This window comes from Suricata suricatta, chromosome 8 (assembly GCF_006229205.1).
Source record: "Suricata suricatta isolate VVHF042 chromosome 8, meerkat_22Aug2017_6uvM2_HiC, whole genome shotgun sequence".
NCBI classification, from domain to species: Eukaryota; Metazoa; Chordata; class Mammalia; order Carnivora; family Herpestidae; genus Suricata; species Suricata suricatta.
Window position 1 is genome coordinate 118,141,386 of NC_043707.1, and position 20,153 is coordinate 118,161,538.

The 20,153-nt window shown below is 41.5% G+C and overlaps 1 protein-coding gene across 3 annotated transcripts in view; it reads right to left on the reverse strand.

The window, feature by feature from the left end:
- The window catches only part of KPNA6 (karyopherin subunit alpha 6), a 53,673-nt gene that overhangs the window by 10,305 nt on the left and 23,215 nt on the right, over nt 1-20,153 (reverse strand). Inside the window, exons 2-8 of one of the 3 annotated variants that reach the window (XM_029947021.1) lie at nt 6,711-6,798; nt 5,844-5,977; nt 5,091-5,183; nt 4,603-4,702; nt 3,239-3,333; nt 2,086-2,217; nt 852-940 (exon numbers count right to left, since the gene is read on the reverse strand). In XM_029947021.1, coding sequence (XP_029802881.1) covers nt 852-940; nt 2,086-2,217; nt 3,239-3,333; nt 4,603-4,702; nt 5,091-5,183; nt 5,844-5,972 — 638 coding nt within the window. In that variant the 5' untranslated portion in view covers nt 5,973-5,977; nt 6,711-6,798. Of the gene's footprint in view, nt 1-851; nt 941-2,085; nt 2,218-3,238; nt 3,334-4,602; nt 4,703-5,090; nt 5,184-5,843; nt 5,978-6,710; nt 6,799-17,358; nt 17,381-20,153 lie in introns of those variants that run through there. The other 2 variants (XM_029947019.1, XM_029947020.1) reach the window with 2 other exon arrangements.

A 20,153-nucleotide genomic window follows, 5' to 3' on the forward strand; every position in this document is an offset into this window, starting at 1 on the left:
AAGAAGAAATAAAAGCTAAAGGTCTAGGGCGCCTGGGTGGCTCAGTCGGTTGGTCCTCCGACTTCGGCTCAGGTCAGATCTCACGTTTGTGGGTTCGAGTCCCGCATCAGGCTCTGTGCTGACAGCTAGCTCAGAGCCTGGAGCCTGCTACCGGTTCTGTGTCTCCCTCTCTCTCTCTCTGCCCCTCCCTGCTCATGCTCTGTCTCAAAAATAAATAAAACATCAAAAAAAATTAAAAAAAAAAAAAAAAAAGCTAAAGGTCTAGCATGAGGACTTTAGCCATACAGTAAGGAATGATTTTGTCTGTGAAGGACCCAAGAAAGAGTTCTAGCGGTAGTCAATGGGACTATGGTCTCTGAAGATCAGTTTATCTATCTGTTTTGGTTTAGATGAAGTTCCATTTGAAGGGTATGGGAGGGAGGGATGAGAGAAGATCCCCTACGCCTCTTCATGGGGTCTTTGATCTGTGGTTTACAGAGCTTTCCAATATACCTATGCATATAATGATAAATCAATGCATTCTGTAGAGAAGGTTGGATTTTTCCAGATGGGCTAGTCTTGCCTCTCTCTTTTGGTTCAACGATGAGGCAGGTATGACCAACATGAAAATCTATAGTGCCATGAAGTGAGGAAACAGAAGATCGTCCTTGGCACAAACCAGTGGCACAATCTTCTCCCTCTCTAAAGATACCTACCTTTTACTTTGTCAATCAGCACACTTCTAGTACTAGTAAAAAACTAGTAAAAACATACTTGTGTTTACTTAACATCTTAGGGTAAGCTGCCCCAAAAGGGTCTGCTGCGTGTCTGCCCTATGGACGCCCCAGCCGCAGAGGATCATCATTACTCACGTTAACAAAGGATTAAGGATGGAGCAGTTCAAGACGTAATCTCGGCAAACGGAGCTGTCTCCAGCTATATTTCCCAGTGCCCAGACTGCCTGAAAAGGGGATGATGGAACCGTCACTCACAGACTCTAGTGGCTTCTGTCAATATTTTACACCAGAGTGAGTACCCACCAGTAACTAGGACAAAAACCATATCAAGGTCTGAGACATCCTGAACAGGACCAGGTGTCCTCCTTATTGACATCCTTATGGAGCACTTGTTCTATGAGGGCCTTTCCTCTGAGAGTTCCTGGCTTAGTGCAGAAGACAGGCTGACATCTATACTGCACCCAAAGAAGCCAAACCAAGACCTCCTTATGCCCACTCCCCAGAAAAAGAGAAAGTGATTGGAATGTTGCATTTTTACAGGATCTTCCCCATAGGTAGTAACAAAGGAATAAATCTTGGTACCACTTTCCAATTTTTATCCAACCAGTAAAGTCCAGTGAAGAAGTACAAGTTGCGTCTTTATCTCTATGATCTGTAGGAACTGAGAAAAGGATACCGTGGTGTCTTTTATCCAAGACGACTACCTCTGATGCCAAATGTATGGTTTTTTTTCTATACCAGCAATCAATTCTCCAACACCATTTGTGTGTCCAACAATCCAATTCAATTCTGACATTAAGCTTAGAGTTAGCACAGACCCCACAGGTTAAGGGCTCAGGCCCTTAAGACTACCCCCACTTTAACACTAGCTGCATTTCCCTAGGTCACCATACTCTGACCAACTGATTATAAATTCAAAAGTTCCCACAGTCCTCTCCCCAGTTTTAGCAATTCACTAGAATGATTTATAGAACTCGGGAAAACACTTTACTAACATTCACTAGCTTATTGTAATGGACACAGAGAACCAAGTAATGGAAGGGACACACAAGGCAAGGTATGGGGTGAGGAGTCAGGGTGGTGCAGAACTTCTGTCTCCTCAGCAGGACATCAAGTGTAGAAGCTCTCTGGGAAGGGGGGGTTGGGGTGGAGGGATGGGTTCTGATGACCACCCCTCTCATCTTGAGGCTACCTAGGGGCCCCACCCAGTCATCTCATTGGGTGTGTTCCATTATAAATAACAAAACACTCCTATCACTCAAAAAATTCCAAGGGTTTTAGAATTTTTAGGAACCCGGGACAAAGACCACATGTAGGTTTTATGACAGGTACTATCACGAATTAAGCCAAACCTGTAATTGAGCATTACCTGTTCCTGTACATCCTCAAAGTCTGAGTTAAGCAGCTCTATAAAAATGGGGACAGCCCCTGCTTCAATGACAATCTTGGTCTGCTGAGAGGTTCCGGAGGCGATGTTCGTTAGGGCCCAGGCGGCTTCGAACTGCAGGCGAGAGTCAGCCACGAACGAGTCATTCCAGACAGCAGCCATGCCTACCAGCTGGCTCAGAGCAGTGAGCCTCTTGCCCCTGACCAAAACACTAGACTCGAGCCCTTTCCTCTTCCCTTTTAAATGACAAAACTCAGTGTGGGCAGTGATGTGACACAATGGGAAGAGTGGACCTGGGCTTCAATGGTCCCCAAGTCTGGTTCTGCACTACCATAGTACCCGAGTCCTTTGGCAAGTTGCTTTATTTCCTGAGCTGCTTCATTTCTGAAATCAGGATTAGAGTGACATGAGTGTCTCAAAGTCCCTTTCAGCTGAGTTTCTGGTTAAGTTCTCATGCACTGACTCATTACCCATTTCTGAAAAGAGAGACCCAGAGAAGCTAAATGATTTGCTTCAGGTCACAAAGGTAATTCGAGGCACTAGATCACTGGGGTGCCCGTGTGGCTCAGTCGGTTAAGCATCTGACTTTGCCTCGGGTCATGATCTCACAGTCGGTGAGTCTGAACTCCACCTTGGGCTCTGTCTGACAGCTCAGAGCCTGGAGCCTGTTTCAGATCCTGTGTCTCCCCCTCTCTCTGCCCCTCCCCTGCTCACACTGTCTCTGTCTCTCAAAAGATGAATAAATGTTTAAAAAAAAAAAAGCACTAGATCTTTGAGATATATATAAAGATCTAGATAAATATATTTGAAGTAAACTCTATGCCCAACGTGGGGTTTGAACTAACGACCCTGAGATCAAGAGTCGCAAGCTCTACTGAATGAGCCTGCCAGGCACCCCTAGAACCTTTGATTCATAACTGAATAATCAGCCTGTCCCGTTCGGTGTCCTTCCTTTAAGATCATTTTAGAGAAGAGACTCTGGCTCTCTTATTTGAGGCGAAGACCTCTGAGGTATCTCTTAAATAGATTCTCGTGTCACTTGTCTATTTCCTGAGAGATGCGTCTATAGAAACACCCCACTACAATTTCTTGGAAAAGGGGCTTTCATCTGGTACCCCTCTACACCAGGCCTCACCTGTAACGTACAATTCTCATTCCTCTTCAGAAACTCTACAAATCGATCCACCACTCCTGGAGTGTTAATAACTTCATCTATTGGAGGACTAGGCTCTGGAAGAGGGGGAAGGAGAGGAAAAGTCAGGAGAGGTTTTGGCTGGCGCATTCACTGGGGTCAGTCCTTCATCCTTCCTGGGTAGTTCTGACTGTCCTTATCAACATTCCCAAACTCCTTTTTGGTGAGGTGGTTTTCATTATAGTTGGTCATCTTTGAACTGTGTGATAGAGCTGGGATGCCAGAGAGAAAACCAATCCTTAATTTATATATACTTGCCTTTGGCTTCCTGAAACTAAGTAAGCAAGGGATTAAGGAAAAGAAAGCTCAAGAAATGGGCAACCCTAGTGTAAATATTTCCCTTCTAAGAAGAGCATTCTATTCTTGGCAGGACTGCTTCATTTACTGAGACAAGATGTATTTTTCCTATCATACATCAAATCTTTATTGAGTACAAACTACGTGCCAGTTCTAGGTACTGAGGACACCACAGTGAACAAAGTCAAAAGCCTCTGCCCTTACAGAGCTTATATCCTAACAAGGAGGGACTTTCTATTATATATATAAGTGTAATGGGAAGGAAAAAAAGTGGTAGGGCAGCGTAAGACTAAAAATACTGAGTGAGCCTAAATGTCCATCAACCGATGAATGAATCAAGAAGATGTGACATATATACACAATGGAGTACTACATGGCAATGAGAAAGAATGAAATCTGGCCATCTGTAGCAAAGTGGATGGACCTAGAGAGAGTCATGCTAAGGGAAATAAGGCAGGCAGAGAAGGAAAGACACCGTAAGTTTTCAGTCATAGGTCTAGCAGGAGAAACCTAATAGGGGACCATGGGAAGGGGAAAGCGGGGGGGAAAAGAGTTGGGGAGAGGAAGTGAGGCAAATCATGAGAGACTTTTGAATGCTGAGAACAAACTGAGGGCTGAGGAGGGCGGGAAGGGGGTGATTGTTGTGGAGGGGGCACATGCGGGCAAGAGCACTGGGTGTTATATGGAAACGAACTTGGTAATAAACTATTTAAATAAAAAAAATGCTGAGAGTGAAGGGGATCTGCTTTTTTTATCGAGGGCATCAGTGTAGCTTGCTGAGAACCTAGAATATGATCATGGAGGTGGGGGCTGTCACACATATCTGCAACCAGAAGATATGAGGCGAGGGAACAGCCAGAGCAAAGATGATAAGGTCCCTGGCTTGTCCAAGGGACCAAAGCAGTATGGCTAGAGCAGAACGAGTGAGGGGGAACAGCAGATGAGGTCAGTGAAGGGAAACAAAAGGGTAAGTCTCGTAAGGCCTCCCTGGGGAAGACTGAGGTCTGTACCTTTGGAGAGCAGTTTCCGGAATTTCTGTGTGGTTGCTAACTGTAGGTCGGAATCATCAGAAAAGAGCATCTCCACCATCTCTCGGGTGATCACACTCTCCTAGAACATAAGACAGATTTAAGACATGGCAAACCAACACTAGAACTAGACAGGAGTACACATTCCTGCTTTCTAAAGACCGGAGGGCATCAGGATGGCATGATAGCAGGCTCAGGACAAGGTGTTTAATTCATGGCTGCTTCACGTTGGAACATTTGAATGATTCCTAAGCTCTGAGGCAGATGATGGCTTCCCTTAAAATGTATTCTCAGGTGTTTCCATCACAGATGTAACCCTACTGATTCTTTAGGCTGACCAGCTACAAAAGAGCCCATGGAAGAAAAAGCTTAGCATGGTTGTTGCCAAAGCTACTAGATGATGTGAATTGCCTGTTTTACAGATGCTGGTACTTCCCAGGCCCGCCTTGAAGCACATGCAAAAGCCTTACCCCAGTGGTAGAGCTCACATAGGAGTCCATGAGGAGACTGTCAAACATGGCGGCTTCTTCATTAATCAGCTCCACATTTCTCCGTTTAAATAGCTGAAAGTAAAAGAAAAAAAAAAGTGGTAAAACTACTCACTGTAATAAAGAAAGATTGATCTGATGTTAAATTAGGGCAAGAATTGCCAAGGAAATGCTAGGATAGTTGAGACAATGTCAAACTTAATATATGGATATGGAAAGATATCCAAGGGCTTTACTGTGTTACATCTAATTGTTTCAAGTTTTTAAGAGAACAATCTCTTTTTAAAGTAAGCTCTCTGCCCAACGCAGGACCTGAACTCAGGATTCTGAGATTGAGTCGTATGGTCTACTGACAGAACCAGCCAGGTGTCCCTAAGAGACCATTTAAAGATTCCTGTGCCCTTTGTATAAAAGGTGATTGATATAAAAGGGTTGCCTAATGCTGACTATAGGGGTGAAGAAGAGAGAAGGCAACAGGAGCTAGGACTAGAAGGTTATACAGAAGACATACATGATGTCTAAGTTGTTCTAACTTATGGAAAATGAATAAGGGACCGGTTCTCTTCTTCAAAGCTTCCAACCTTCTCTACAATAAAGAAAGCTGGATGCGTGGCCCACAGAGCTAAGCTATTTTTTCTAAGGGGAAAGGAAAAAGAAATGCGAGGAGGAGCCCAACCATGGCAGCTGGATCATTTCCCTGAACAGTGTGTTTGGACATACTCAAGGTTAACCTACTTGTTGCTCCCGCTTCTGCTTCCGGAGCTGAATGCCTTCTTCCTCTCTTCTTCGTCTCATTTCCTCAGGGTTTAGGGCATTGTTCTTATAGCTCTTCATTCGATAATTGTCTTTCCCTGGGCTTGCCATGGTCTCTAGAAGAAGAGAAGATACAAATACAAAGGCTCTTAAGAAGACAGCATTTCCTTTTCACTAGGCTTCTGTCCCATCCAACCTCCCAACCTCCCCTACTCAGGGGGACGGAAGCTCCTCACGAAGGGCTGATAATCTCATAACATCGCACCTGATATCGCATCTTTAAAACAGGGACATAAGTATTCCTACTTCAGAGAGTTATGGGAAGGATTAAATAAGTTAATACTGTGAGGTATTAGAACAATGCTGGGCCATATGATAAATGACCACAAGTTGTGATCACCTCCGTGACAACAGAGAAATCTTGACTTGCTCAAAAAACTCGCATACATTTAATATCAGTGAGATACTATGCTATCTTTAATGTCTGTCCTCTATTTTTCAAATTAAAAAAATTTAATTTAGGGGGCGCCCAGGTGGCTCAGTTGGTTAGCCTCTGACTTTGGCTCAGGTCAGATCTCATGTTCACGGGTTCGGTCCCCGTGTCGGGCTCTGTGCTGACAGCCAGCTCAGAGCCTGGAGCCTGCTTCCGGTTCTGTGCACCTTCTCTCTCTGCCCTTCCCCCTCTCGTGCTCTGTATCAAAAATAAATAAAACATTAAAAAAATTTTTTAAAGTTTAATTTACTCTGTAATATTTGATAAAAACAAAAGATGAAATATAATGTTGTTACAAGCAAAATAGTACAATGAACATCTGTAAACCCACCACCAAATCTAAACTAGAACATTACCAATATGCCTGAATCTACTTGTCGGCTCTCATTCTATCGCAGGTTCCTCCAGCCCCACTCCAACTCCAGTCAAAAGGAAACTGCTATCCTGAAATGCATGCATTTTGAGAAAACATCTGCTCAATATCTAAGTCTGAATAACTAGTCATTCATTCAAGTAAAAATCATGCCAGTTAAAAAAAAATTCTTGTATAGTTAACAAGTAGTATTCCATTAATTACAATGTTATATCAGTGAATAATATAGTGATTCAACAATTGTATACATTAGTGCTCACCGAGGTAAGTGTGTTCTCAGTCCCCTTCACCTGTCTGACCATCCCCCTGCCATCACCTCCCTTCTGGTAACCATCAGTTTGTTCTCTAAGTCTGTTTTCTGCTTTGTCTCTTTTTTCCTTAAAAAGGGTGTCAATTTATAAAGCGTCTAATTCAGCCAGTAACTTAATGACCCACAGGTGACTTTCCTTCAGACAAAGGCTGAATTAGTACCGTTTCATCAAGGACGCAGTAATTTCCCCCAACAGTGAGTGCGCTAGCGGCACACACACGGACCTCTAGTACACTCCGGGGCCCCGGTCTTGATTCGTGCTAAGACACCAGAAGTTTTCCCCATCGTTGCTTTTGTACTACTTTTGCAGTGCAAATGTCAAAATAGTAAAAATGGCAAATAATATCTTCACAATTTTTTCTATCTATATTGAGATATAAGTGAAACTATAACATCTTTTTTTTTTTTTTTAAGTTTATTTATCCAGAGAGTGAAAGCAAGGGAGGGGTCAAGAGAGAGGGAGACACAGCTCAGATCTCACAAACCGGGAGATCATGACTTGAGAAGAAATCAAGAGTTAAATGCTTGACTGAAGGAGCAACCCAAGCACTCTCTCTTTCTCTAAGTAGGCTTTATAAAGGTTATATTTATCACATTAAAAATTTGGCAAAACTCCTCTGTAAAACTACTTAGACCTGGGAACAATTTTGCTGATAATTCAACCAATATATTTCATGATTATAAGGCTAGTCAGACATCCTATAGAGTCACTTTTAGTAAGTTATATTTGTATCCTCTTGTTCTTTAGAAATCTTACTAGATTTGACTATTCTTAGTCTTTTGATTTTGCCTTTATTAATCCTGTCTCTACTGTATGATTTCATTCTCCTTCCTTCCTTTCTAAACTGTGTACCTAAGTCATTAATGCTCAGACTTTGTATTTTGCTTATTATTTTCCTAAGTCTTTTTAATTTCCTTCAAAATAATTATTTTAGTTGTAGTTCACTTCTGAATACCAAATTTTCATTGGTTTTATTTGAACCATGAGTGTTTTTTAAGCCAGTAATGGGTGGGGACTTACTTTTCTGTTATTTCTTACAAAATTATTTTTTAGCATTTATTTATTTTTGAGACAGAACATGAGCGGGGGAGGGGCAGAGAAAGAGAGGCACCGAACTCAAACCCACGAACTCAAACCCACGAACCGTAAGATCATGACCTGAGCCTAAGATGCTTAATCAACTAAGCCCCCCAGGCACCCCTCTGTTATTTATTTGTAATTTAATTAATTACACCGTGATCAGAGTCTCAAGGATCCTTTTAAATTTACTGATCTTTCTTGAGTTACGATTGAGCTGTGTCCTTATAAACCCACTGTTAAGATGATGGGTGATACAGTAAGTTATCCTACTGAATATCATTGTTTAGTCTAGCCTATCATAAATGTGCTTGGAACATTCATACTAGCCTATAGTTGAGCAAGCAAAATCTAACACAAAGCCTATTTTATAGTTACATATTCACTATCTCATGTAACTTACCGAATACTATACTCAAAGTGAACAAAACAATGGCTGCTGGGTGCAGAATAGTTGTAAGTTTATCAGTTGTTTGCCCTTGTGATCACATGGCTGACTAGGAGCTGTGACTCACTACTGCTGGCCAGGATTAGGAATGAGTATTGTACCATATGTCACTAGCCTGAGAAAAGATCAAAATTCAAAGTAATGCTTCAGCTGAATGTGTTTCTGCTTTCATGTTATAGTAAAGCCAAGAAATTGTTAAGTCGAACCATCATAAGTCAGGAACCACTGGGGCGCCTGGGTGGCTCAGTGGGTTAAGTGTCCCACTTCAGCTCAGGTCATGATCTCACGCTTCATGGGTTCGAGCCCTGCGTTGGGCTCTGTGCTGACAGCTCAGAGCCTGGGGCTTGCTTCAGATTCTGTGTCTCCCTCTCTCTCTGTACTTCCCCGCCTTGTGCTCTGTCTCTTAAAAATAAATAAATATTTAAAAATATGTACATAAAATTTAAAAAATAAGTCAGGAACCATCTATATTGAGATTTGCTTTTTTGGTTTAAGATTTATTCAATTTATGTAAGTGCCCCATGTGTGCTCCAGAAGATTCTGTATTCTTTAATAACTGTGCATGGCAGTCTGTAAGCCATATGTCCATTAAATCAAGTTGTTCACCTTGTTATTCAACTCTTCTATTACTTTACTAATTTTTTTTGACTTATCAACAGTAAATGTATCCATTTCACTCTGTAGTTTTATTTTACTTTATATATTTTAAGAAAATTTTATTAGAGGTACATACATTTAGAATAGTCTGTCTTCCTTGTGTGTGTGTGTGTTTTTTAAATTACTCCTTAACAGTGCTACTTTGTTAGTCATTACAAATATAGCTATCACTTCCATTACAGTCATGGTAGAATAACAGGGATTGGATTTACTTACCTTCTTGTAAATGTTTTCAGATATTGGACACAAGGCAGTGAAAACCTGTGATCCCCAAAAGGGTGAGCCCTAACCTAGCTCCTTGGCTTTCTGCCTGAAGGCCCGTTCTAGACCACTGAGCAGGGAGAGCGTTACCAAAGAGCAAAGCAATCTCACTAGTTAATCACTTAATCAAGGAGATTAAGACAGCTGGAAATCGTGAGGCATAGTTCCAGAGAAGAGCGAAATACACAGGAAATAACCCTCAGAAAATCTGCTTGGGGTTCCCTTAACTCTGTGATAAGAATCTAAGGATGTATGGGTGTAAAGTGAAGAAGCTTCCTGAGAGACAAAGAGCACTGGGAAAGCTGCAAACTCCACAGTTCCCTGAGCTCACATAGGGCTGGAAAAGCATTTGATGAATCAGAATGGAGATGCCTCACTGATCACTCAGGGCATCCAGTGAAGACCCTAAAAGGGCTATGCCTTAATAGAGAGAGCAAACTATCCCTAGAGGGGTCCATGCCTGCCTCAGTCAGAGGAGTGTGCAACTCTTGATCCTGAGGTCATGAGTTCAAGCACCACATAGACTGTAGAGATTACTTAAATAAGTAAAGCGTTGGGGAAAAAAATCCCTAGACAAGACTACTAACAAAGCTTCAAAACAATACTTCAACTGATCAACTGAGCAGAATGTGACAACTGCCTATAAAGTTCTACATCCTTTAAAAAAAAGACAATAAAAATCACATCAAAAATCCAATTAAAAACTTGTAGATATGCAGAGAAGCAGGAAAGTGTGACATACCCCGAGTAAGAAGAAAAATAAAATCAATCAAGACAGACTAAAAATGATGCCACAGTGGCTTATGTGATGTTTATCAAATGGCCTAATCTATATGTAGCTAGATTCACAGAGAGAAAAGTGGGGAGCTTCAAGGGAAGGGGACAAAAAACTTAAGAAACAAACACTGAAAAATTTCCAAATTTGATCCCATAAACCCAAGAAACCATGATAAACCTTAAGTATGGTAAAAACAAAAATCACACTAAGGGACATCATAGTCAAATTCCTGAAAACCAGTGATGACAAAAATCTTAAAAACAGCTAGAATGACTCATTATATACATTAGACAAAAGATAAGAATGACCTCACTTCTTGCTAGAAACTATGCAAGTCAGGGGGGCATGGGTGGCTCAGTTGGTTAAGCAACTGACTCTTGGTTTCAGCTCAGGTCATGATCTCACTATTCAAGTCCCGCATCAGGCTCCATGACGGCAAGTGTGGAGCCTGCTCTGGATTCTCTCTCTTCCCTCTCTGTCTCTGTCCTTGCCCCACTCTTTAAAAATAAATAAATGAACTTTTAAAAAAGAAAGAAACAATTCAAATCAAAAGATAATTAAATGCCAAACTGTACTGAAGGAAACCTGTAAAACTAGATAGAATTCTATACCCAATGAAAATACTTTCAAAAAATGAAAGTGACATAGAAATAGACTTCTTCAAACAAAACCTGAGACTTTGTCTCTAGCAGATATGCACTAAAGAAATACTACAGTTGGAGTGCCTGGGTGGCTCAGTTGGTTAAGTGTTTGACTTTGGCTTGGGTTAAAGGTCTTATGGTTTGTTGAGTTCAAGCCCCATGTCAGGCTCTGTGGACAGCTCAGGGCTGGAGCCTGCTTGGGATTCTGTCTCCCTTTATCTCTGCCTCTACCCTACTCACACTCAGTCTTTCTCTCAAAAATAAACAAACATTTAAAAAAAAAGAAATACTACAGTTAAGTAGAAGGAAAATGATACCAGATGGTAACTCAGATCTTCACAAAAGGAAGGATACTAGAAATGGTAAACATGTTAGTACATATAAAATAAAGTCTTCCCATTAAGAAACTTCTTTAGAGGTAATAAGCCAACATTGAAGATAAAATGGAATTATAAAACATAGTAAAAAAGAAGGCAGGTAAAGAAGGAAAAACGAGTACACATGTCAAGTAGATAAACAGATTTCCAGACTTACAATATTATAATATTGCAATCTCCAGTTTTTAATAAAAAAAACACCCCACATATAAAGAAACGCCTGGAAGGCTCAGTCGGTTAAGCATCCGACTTCAGCTCAGGTCATGATCTCACAGTTTGTGAGTTCAGGCCCTGAGTTGTGCTCTGTGCTGACAGCTCAGAGCCTGGAGCCTGCTTTGGATTCTGTGTCGCCTCTTCTCTCTGCTTGTCCCCTGCTGGAATTCTGGCTCTGTCTCTCAAAAAAAGGATGTTAATTAAAAAGAAATAAATTTAAAAAAAGAGAGAAAGAAACAGGGAAGTATGGCCTATTTGAAGGGCCAAAATAGAAACCATCCCTGCAAAAACCTAGATGGTGGACATACTAGACAAAGACTTTCAAATGACTATCTTAAATACAAAGAACTAAAACAAACAATGAAAGGAAATTGGGAAAGTAATGCATGAAAAAAATGAGAATAACAACAAATAGAAAAAGAATCAAACAGAAGTTCTGGAGTTGAGGGGCGCCTGGCTGGCTTGGTTGAGAAAAGCATGTGACTCTTGATCTCGGTCAGGGTTATCAGTTTAAGCTTCCCACTGGATGTTGAAATTACTTAAGTAAATTAATTTTTTAAAAGTTTTGGAGTTGAAAAGTACAATAACTAACATGAAAAATTTACTAGAGGGGTTCAATAGCACATGTGAGCAAACAACAGAACCAACAAACTTGAAGACAGGAAAACAAATCTACCCATAAAGATATTCAATGAATCCCAAGGAGGATAAACTCAGATCTACATCTAGACTCGTAATCAAACTACTGAGAGCCAAAGACACAGAGTCCTGAAAGCCACACCGGAGAAGGACTCATCGCATACGAGCCCATTTCTCACTAGAAACCATGGGGCCAGAAGGCACTGGGATGACATACTTAAAGAACTAAGAAAAAAGAGGGGGGAAAAAAAGCCAAAGAATTCTACATCTGATAGAACTGTGCTTCAAAAACAAGGGAGAAATTAAGACATTTCTAGATAAACAAAAGCTGACACAGTGTCACCATGAGACCTGCTCCACAGGCAGTGCGAGGGGGGGTGCTTCTAACTGAAAAGGAAGTGGAATGAAAGGACACCACACAGTAACTTGAAGCCAGTAAAGGTAATTACATGGGTTAATATAAAAATCAGTATTATTGGCTTGTAACTCTACTTTTTATTTCCTACATTATTTGAAGAACAGGTGTATAAAATAATTACAAATCTATGTATGTTACTGGGCATATAATGGGAATGTGTAAAGATGTAATTTATGACGGGGAACTGGAGCTGTACAGAAACAGATTTTTTGAAGTTGGTACCAATTCAAACTATAGTGCTATAAATTTAGAATGTTAAACGTAATCCCCATGGTAACCACTCTGTCTATACATACAAAATAGAAATAAAAAGTATACACAAAAGGAAATAAGGAGAGAATCAAAACCCTTCACTACAAAAAATTAAACTAAAAAAGTAGAGGACATAAAGAAAACAAAGAGTAAAATGCCAGAAGTCCTTCCTTATCAGTAATATGCGTAAATGAATTAAACTCTGGAATTACTATATGCTGTCTGCAAAGACTTACTGCATATCCAAAGACATGAACAGGTTTAAAGCAAATGGATGGTCTCTTTTGGTAACCAAAAGAGAGCTGGGTTAGCTAACCAGTTATCAGAGAACTTTAAGTCAAAAACTGTTACAAGAGATAAAGGACAACATTATATGCTGATAAAAGGGTCAATTCATCAAGAAGATACAGTAACTATAAAACATATAGGCACCAAAACAGAGTGCCAAAATATATGAAGCAAACAAACACTGTCAGAAGTGAAGGGAAAAATAGTTCTATGATGATATTTGGAGACTTCAATATACCACTTTCAATGGACAGAATGCTTAAATAGAAGATTCATAAGGAAACAGAGGACTTCAACATTACAAATCAGCTAGACCTGAAAAGACATAAAGAACACTCCACCCAACAATAGCAGGATATATATTCTCAAGTGTACATAGTACATTCTCCAGGATAGACCATGTTAGGCCACAAAAAGTCTCAATAAATTCTACAAGATTGAAATCAAAGACCATATGGAATGAAGCCAGAAATTCACACATCTATGGCTAGCCAAATAATTTTGGTAAGTGTCAAGTCCATTCAATGGAATAAGAATACTCTCTTCAAAAAATATTGCTGGGACAACTAGATTTCCATATCTAAAAGAATGAAGTTGTACTCCAGGCTTACACCATACACAAAAATTAACTCAAAAATGGATCAACAACTAAAATACAAGCTAAGACCATGCCTAGAATAATACATAGAAAACATTTTTATGGCCTTGAACTTGGCAACAGATTCTTTTACTATGATATCGGAAACACAAGCAACAAAAGGCATTAACAAGAAAGTGAAAAGATAATTTACAGCATGTGAAAATTGTTTCCAAGCCATATATCTGATAAGGGTTTAATTAGAATATACAAAGAATTTCTACAGTTCAACAAAAAAAAAACCCAATTTAAAAATGAGCAAATGATTTGTTCACCTTTCTCTAATGAAGATACATAATTGGCTAATATGCATATAAAAAGATGCTCAACAAAGTCTTAAGAGAAATGCAAATCAAAACTACAGTGAAGGGTGCTTGGGTGGCTCAGTCTGTTAAGCTTCAGACTTTGGCTCAGTTCTTGACCTTGCAGTCCCTGAGTTTGAGCTCCTGAGCTCCATGTGAAACTCTGTGACGACAGCTTGAAGCCTGGTGCCTGTTTTGGATTCTGTGTCTCCCTCTCTCTCTACCCCTCGCCTGATCATGTTCTGTCTGTCTCAAAAATAAACTAAAAAACAAACAAACAAACAAACAAAACAACCCACTACAGGGGCATCTGGGTGGCTCAGTCAGCTCTGAGTGTTTGACTTTGGATCAGGTCATGATTTTGTGGTTTGTGACTTTGAGCCCAGCGTCGGGCTCTGTGCTAACAGCTCAGAGTCTGCAGCCTGCTTTGGATTCTGTGTCTCACTGTCTCTCTGTCTCTGTCTCTCTGCCCCTCCCTTGCTTGTGCTCTGTCTCTTTCTCTCTCTCAAAAATAAACAAACATTAAAAAAAAACAAAAACCCAAAACTACAATGAGATCTGATTTCATGCCTATAAATGGCTATAATAAAGACAAAAGAAAACAAAATACGGAGTGTTGGCAGGGATGTGGAGAAATTGGCATCTGGTGCATTGCTGGTAGGACTGTAAATTCTGCACTTTTGTATATCAAAAAAGTTGAACAGGAGGCCTGGGTGGCTCAGGCAGTTAGGTGTCCGACCTCAGCTCAGGTCCCAGTCTCACAGTACTTGAGTTTGAGCTCTGTATTAGGCTTGGTGCTAACAGCTGGGAGCCGGGAGCCTGAAGCCTGCTTTGGATTCTCTGTCTCCCTCTCTCTCTCTGCCCCTCCCCTGCTCTCAAGCACATGCTCTCTCAAAAATAAACATTAAAAAAGATTTGAAAACGAGGACTCAGTCAGCTACTATGTGCCAGTACTCAATGTGTATTATTCAGAATAGCCAAGAGTTGAATGGAAAAATAAAATGGAGCATGTGTGTGTGTGTATGTATATATATATGTATATATATACACACATATATATACATACACACACACACACACACACACACACACACACACACACACTGGAGTATTATTCAGCCATAAAAAGGAATTAAAGTCTGACACATGGATGAACATGGATAAACCCTGAAGGCAGTAGGCTAGGTGAAATAAGCCAGACACAAAAGGACAAATATTATATGACTCCACTTTTATGAGGTACCTGGTATATTCAAACTCATAGAGACAGAAAGTAGAATAGAGGTTATCATCAGGTGCTACAGAGGGAAAAATAGGGAATTATTGCTTAATGGGCACACAGTTTGTTTGAGGTGGTGAAAGTTAGGAAATGGATAGTGGTGATAACACTGTAGATGCAAAACACTGTAGATGTAATTAATACCACTTATCTGATCACTTAAAAATGGTTAAAATGGAGGGGTGCTTGGGTGGCTTAGTGGGTTAAGCATCCTACTCTTGATTTCAGCTCAGGTCATGGTCACACGGTTTGCTGAGTTTGAGCCCCAGGGCGGGCTCTGAGCACTGATTGTGCCAGCCTGCTTGGGATTATCTTTCTGCCCCTTCTGCGTGTGTGCTCTCTTTTAAAAAAAAATCAATAAACTTTCTGAAAAAGTTAAAATGGTAAATTGTGTTATATTTTACCAGGGTTTTAATTGCAGCATACCTCCTCCAATTAAAACTGATGTCGAATCCTTGTTCTAAATGGTTTGGTTTTTTTTTTTTAGATTCCATATTTGTCTATTTGCATTCACTAGTTACAGGGCCAATTATATTGTCTATTTTCTTATTTGCTGTGTGTGTGTGTGTGTGTTTTAAGTGTTGGCACTTTAAGAAGTTGACATGGGGCTCAAACTCATGAACTGTGAGATCATGACCTGACCCAAAACCAAGAGTGGGCGCTTAACCAACTGAGTCATTCAGGTGCCCATTACATTGTGTTCTTGATTCTTTGGCATCTGGAACCTTTTACAGCCCTCCCATGGCTAGTTAATGCGTAAAGGTAACAACTTGCCTAACAGCAAAGTCGAGAGCCCTAAATTCTCTACCGTACCTGGAGAACCAGAAGACAATATTCCTCCACTTTAACCATCCCTCGGCCACGCAGTAGGCAAGTAGAAACCATGCCTACACACCTACGGGCCAAAAATCCTTTGGATTAAATCAAAATAGCCAGTCCTAAACTGTTTCCTCTGCCCTGCCTTCACTTTCCCTCAGAAACCTTAATTTAGTCTCTGGCCTAGGGTTGAGCTTGGGCTCAGGTCATGATCTCACTGGTCAGTTCAGTTTGTGGGTTCAGGAACCACACTGGGCTCACTGCTGTCAGCAGCGCAAAGCCCACTTTGGATCCTGTCCCCCTCTGCCTGCCCCTGCTTCTGTGCTCTCTCTTTCAAAAATAAACATTTATTTTTTACAAGCTCTGACCTAAATGGGCTTGCCCCTGCCCCTTCTGCCTCCTGACCACCTGGTGCTTCCTTCTGTGACCCTGCACGCGTGCAGTGGCTTCCTCTCTGAGACCTGTGGGTGTAGCAGGTCTTCCTCCCATGTCTCATTCCTGTCTCCCCCTGTGGCCAGAGGGGCTTTATCATACCTTACCCAGTATTTACATTAAAAAAAAAAAAAAAACAAAAAAACGCAACATTTAAAAAAAAACTAATGAAAGTGAAGCTAATTATGGTAACCCACAAATAGAGGAAGCCTTAGTATCTCTTTAGAGGCCTTTACGATTCTCTAAATTTCTAACGAAATTATCAAGAGTATTGCTAATGGGGTGAAAGTAAGTTTTACAGGTACACAGAGCAGCTAACTCTAAGACTGCCCCCTTTTTTGAGTGGTTGGGGGGACTCTAATGACAGTTTAAAAAAAGATGTGGGCTGCTTCTTTAACCAGGAAATCATGTTGGGGGTGGAAATAGAATAAGGAAGTACATAACTGGGGGGTGGGGGGATGGGGGAGAGTCTATTAAAAGAATCTGAGTGAAAGAGAAATGAAAATGGAAGTTGAAGAAAGAGCTGAATTCCGGAGCTAGAGAAACTGAGGAAATGAAACTTCAGCAAAGGCACCTTTGTCATTCTGTTAAATAGCTTGGTGAGCCAATTGCAGCAGTAGGGTCTTAAAATGTGCAAGTCTCCACACCTACTTGGCAAAGCCCAAGTGAATTATTAAAAAAAAAATTCTAGGGGAATGCAGTGGCCTCCCTTTGGGGTTACTGATGACCCCTGTGCCTGGAGACTAACAGGCGCAGGACAGATTCCTAACTAAAGGCAGGGCTATGGACTGCTGTCCCTCATTACCTGACATGGTTTTAAACGACTCTAAGCTTGGGCTGTCCCAAAAGGCTGTCCCCTCCTTCGAGCAAAGCTGACAACAAAGCTGGAAGGAGAACCAGGCTGTGCTTCTTTAGTTACCATGGTGACAAGAAACTATCACAAATATTTGCTTATGACTTCACTGGAGAAGCCAGGCAGGGGAGGTTAGATTGGAAGAAGGTATGACCACAGAAGCCTATCTGGAATCAGCAACCAAAGGAATGCTGGACTCTCATTTAGGTACCAACAGGCAAAGGGTTTGTTTTCATCATGCATTCCCTTACTTGCTGGGACTGGATTAAGAATACAAATAGACCTTTTCTAGCATCTGACTGTCTTAGACAGACTTTGGGTTTTCTTAGCAAAGGACTTCTCTCCAAGTGAATAGGTCCCGGAAGTTATACCTCTCATTTCTAGGAAATAAATGGCTATTGTTGCTGTGCACTCTCTAAACTTCTGGAACAAAGGGACAAGCAATAATAATACAAAATAGGCACAGACCCTGTTATGGCCTGAATTGTACCCCACCTTCAGCTCATATATTGAAGTCCCGGTGGGCAGGGTCTTTTTATTTAAAAAAAAAAAAAATTTTTTTTAACGTTTATTTTTGAGAAAGAGAGAGACAAAGAGCTTGAGCGGGGACCCGTCAAAGAGAGAGGAGACACAGAATCAGAAGCAGGCTCCAGGCTCTGAACTGTCAACATTGAGCCTGACACAGGGCTCAAACCCACGCTGTGAGATCATGACCTGAGCTGAAGTCAGCCACTTAACCGAGGGAGCCACCAGGTGCCCCTGGCAGGATCTTTTTAAAGAGATAAAGATACTGGGGTAAGGTCCTAATCCAATTATTACCTAGTGTCTTTAAGATTAAGATACAGATGTACACATTATGTGAGAGGGAGAACACTATGTGAACATGAAGACAGGCCATTGATGCACCAACGAGAGAAAAAGGTCTCAAAAAAGCCAACCCTGTTATCTGAGAATTCTAGCCTCCAGAACTGTGGGAAAATAAACTGTTGTTGTTTAAGACATCCTGGCTGTGGTACTTTGTTTTTTGACAGCCCTAGCAAAATAATATAAGCTCTGATAGAACCGGAGCCTCTCTTTCTCTTTTTTTTTTTTATTTTTGAGAGACAGATAGAGACAGTGCGAGCAAGGGAGAGTCAGAGAGAGAGGGAGATACAGAATCTGAAGCAGGCTCCAGGCTCTGAGCTAGGTGTCAGCACAGAGCCTGATGTGGGGCTCGAACCCACAAACCATGAGATCGTGACCGGAGCCCAAGCCGGACACTTAACCGACTAGGCCCCCTAGGCCCCCCAGGAGTCTCTCTTCCTAAAAAAATTTTAATGTTTATTTTTGAGAGAGACATAGAGTGTGAGCAGGGGACGGGCAGAGAGAGAGGGAGACACAGAATCTGAAGCAGGTTTCCAGGCCCTGAGGTGTCAGCACAGAGTCTGACCCAGGACTTGAACTCACAAACTGTGAGCTTATGACCTGAGCTGAAGTCGGATGCTTAACGACTGAGCCACCCAGGTGCCCCAACATTTCTGAGCCTCAAACTCATGGACTCAAGATCATGACCTGGGCTGAAGTTGGCCGCATAACTGACTAAGCCATCAGTGCCCATGGAGTCTCTTTTGAGATTCATACAACTCAAAAAGCTACCAAGCAATCACTTGAAGGCATATGCTTAGAAAAGCTCAAAAGAGCTATATTTAGGAGATAAGGGAACTAGCATTCTTTCCTAGGTAATGACCTGGCAATCTTCAAAGAAGATGGGACTTGGAACACTATGAAGCAGTCTTTTCAAATTATTTCCCTTGTCCTGATGTTAAGCTGAGTGGGCACTGCTCCTCTGCAGAAGGAGGCTTTCTAAAGAAATGTTATTGTAGCTGCCTGGGCACCAAGAATGAGCTAAGGCTTTAAATCACACAGACTCACTGTTGGGCATACGCTACAATTATGAAGCTTTACAACTCATCATGATGCATTAAAGGTTACTTGGGGAGGAAGGGGGTTAAAAGGTTACTTGATGACACTAGGAAGAGAGAGAAAGATAAATGGTTATCTCCCCCAATTTATGTAAGGCCTCCTCCTTCAAGAAAGAAACCTGATTCCTCCTAAGCTGAAATGGCTTTTTTTTCAGTTGGCCTTTCACTAGGAATTATCTAGCAAATACATATCAACTAAGAGTGCTGGGTTAGGGGCCTCTGGGTGGTTCAGTCAGTTAAGAGTCCAACTTGAGCTCAGGTCATGATCTCACAGTTCCCGAGATCAAGCTCTGCACCAGGCTCTATGCTGAGAGTGCAGAGCCTGCTGGGGATTCTCTCTTTCTCTGCCCCTCCCCCACTTATGTAAGTACTCTCTCAGCAAAAGAAGAAAAAAAAAAAAGATTCCTGGGTTAAAACACTATGGCCAGGGTGCCTGGGTGGCTCAGTTAAGCTTATGACTTCAACTCAGGTCATGATCTCAACAGCTCTTGAGTTCAAGCCCTGCGTCGACTCTATGCTGACAGCTCAGAACCTAGAACCTGTTTCGGATTCTGTGTCTCCCTTTCTCTCTCTCTGCCCCTCTCTCCTTCAAAAATAAACAACCACTGGGGCGCCTGGGTGCCTCAGTTGGTTAAGCATTCGACTCCGGCTCAGGTCATGATCTCACTGTTCATGGGTTCAAGCCCTGCATCGGGCTCTGTGCTGACAGCTAGTTCAGAGCCTGGAGCCTGTCTTCAGATCTGTGACTCCTGCTCACGCTGTCTCTCTCTCTCTCTCAAAAATAAA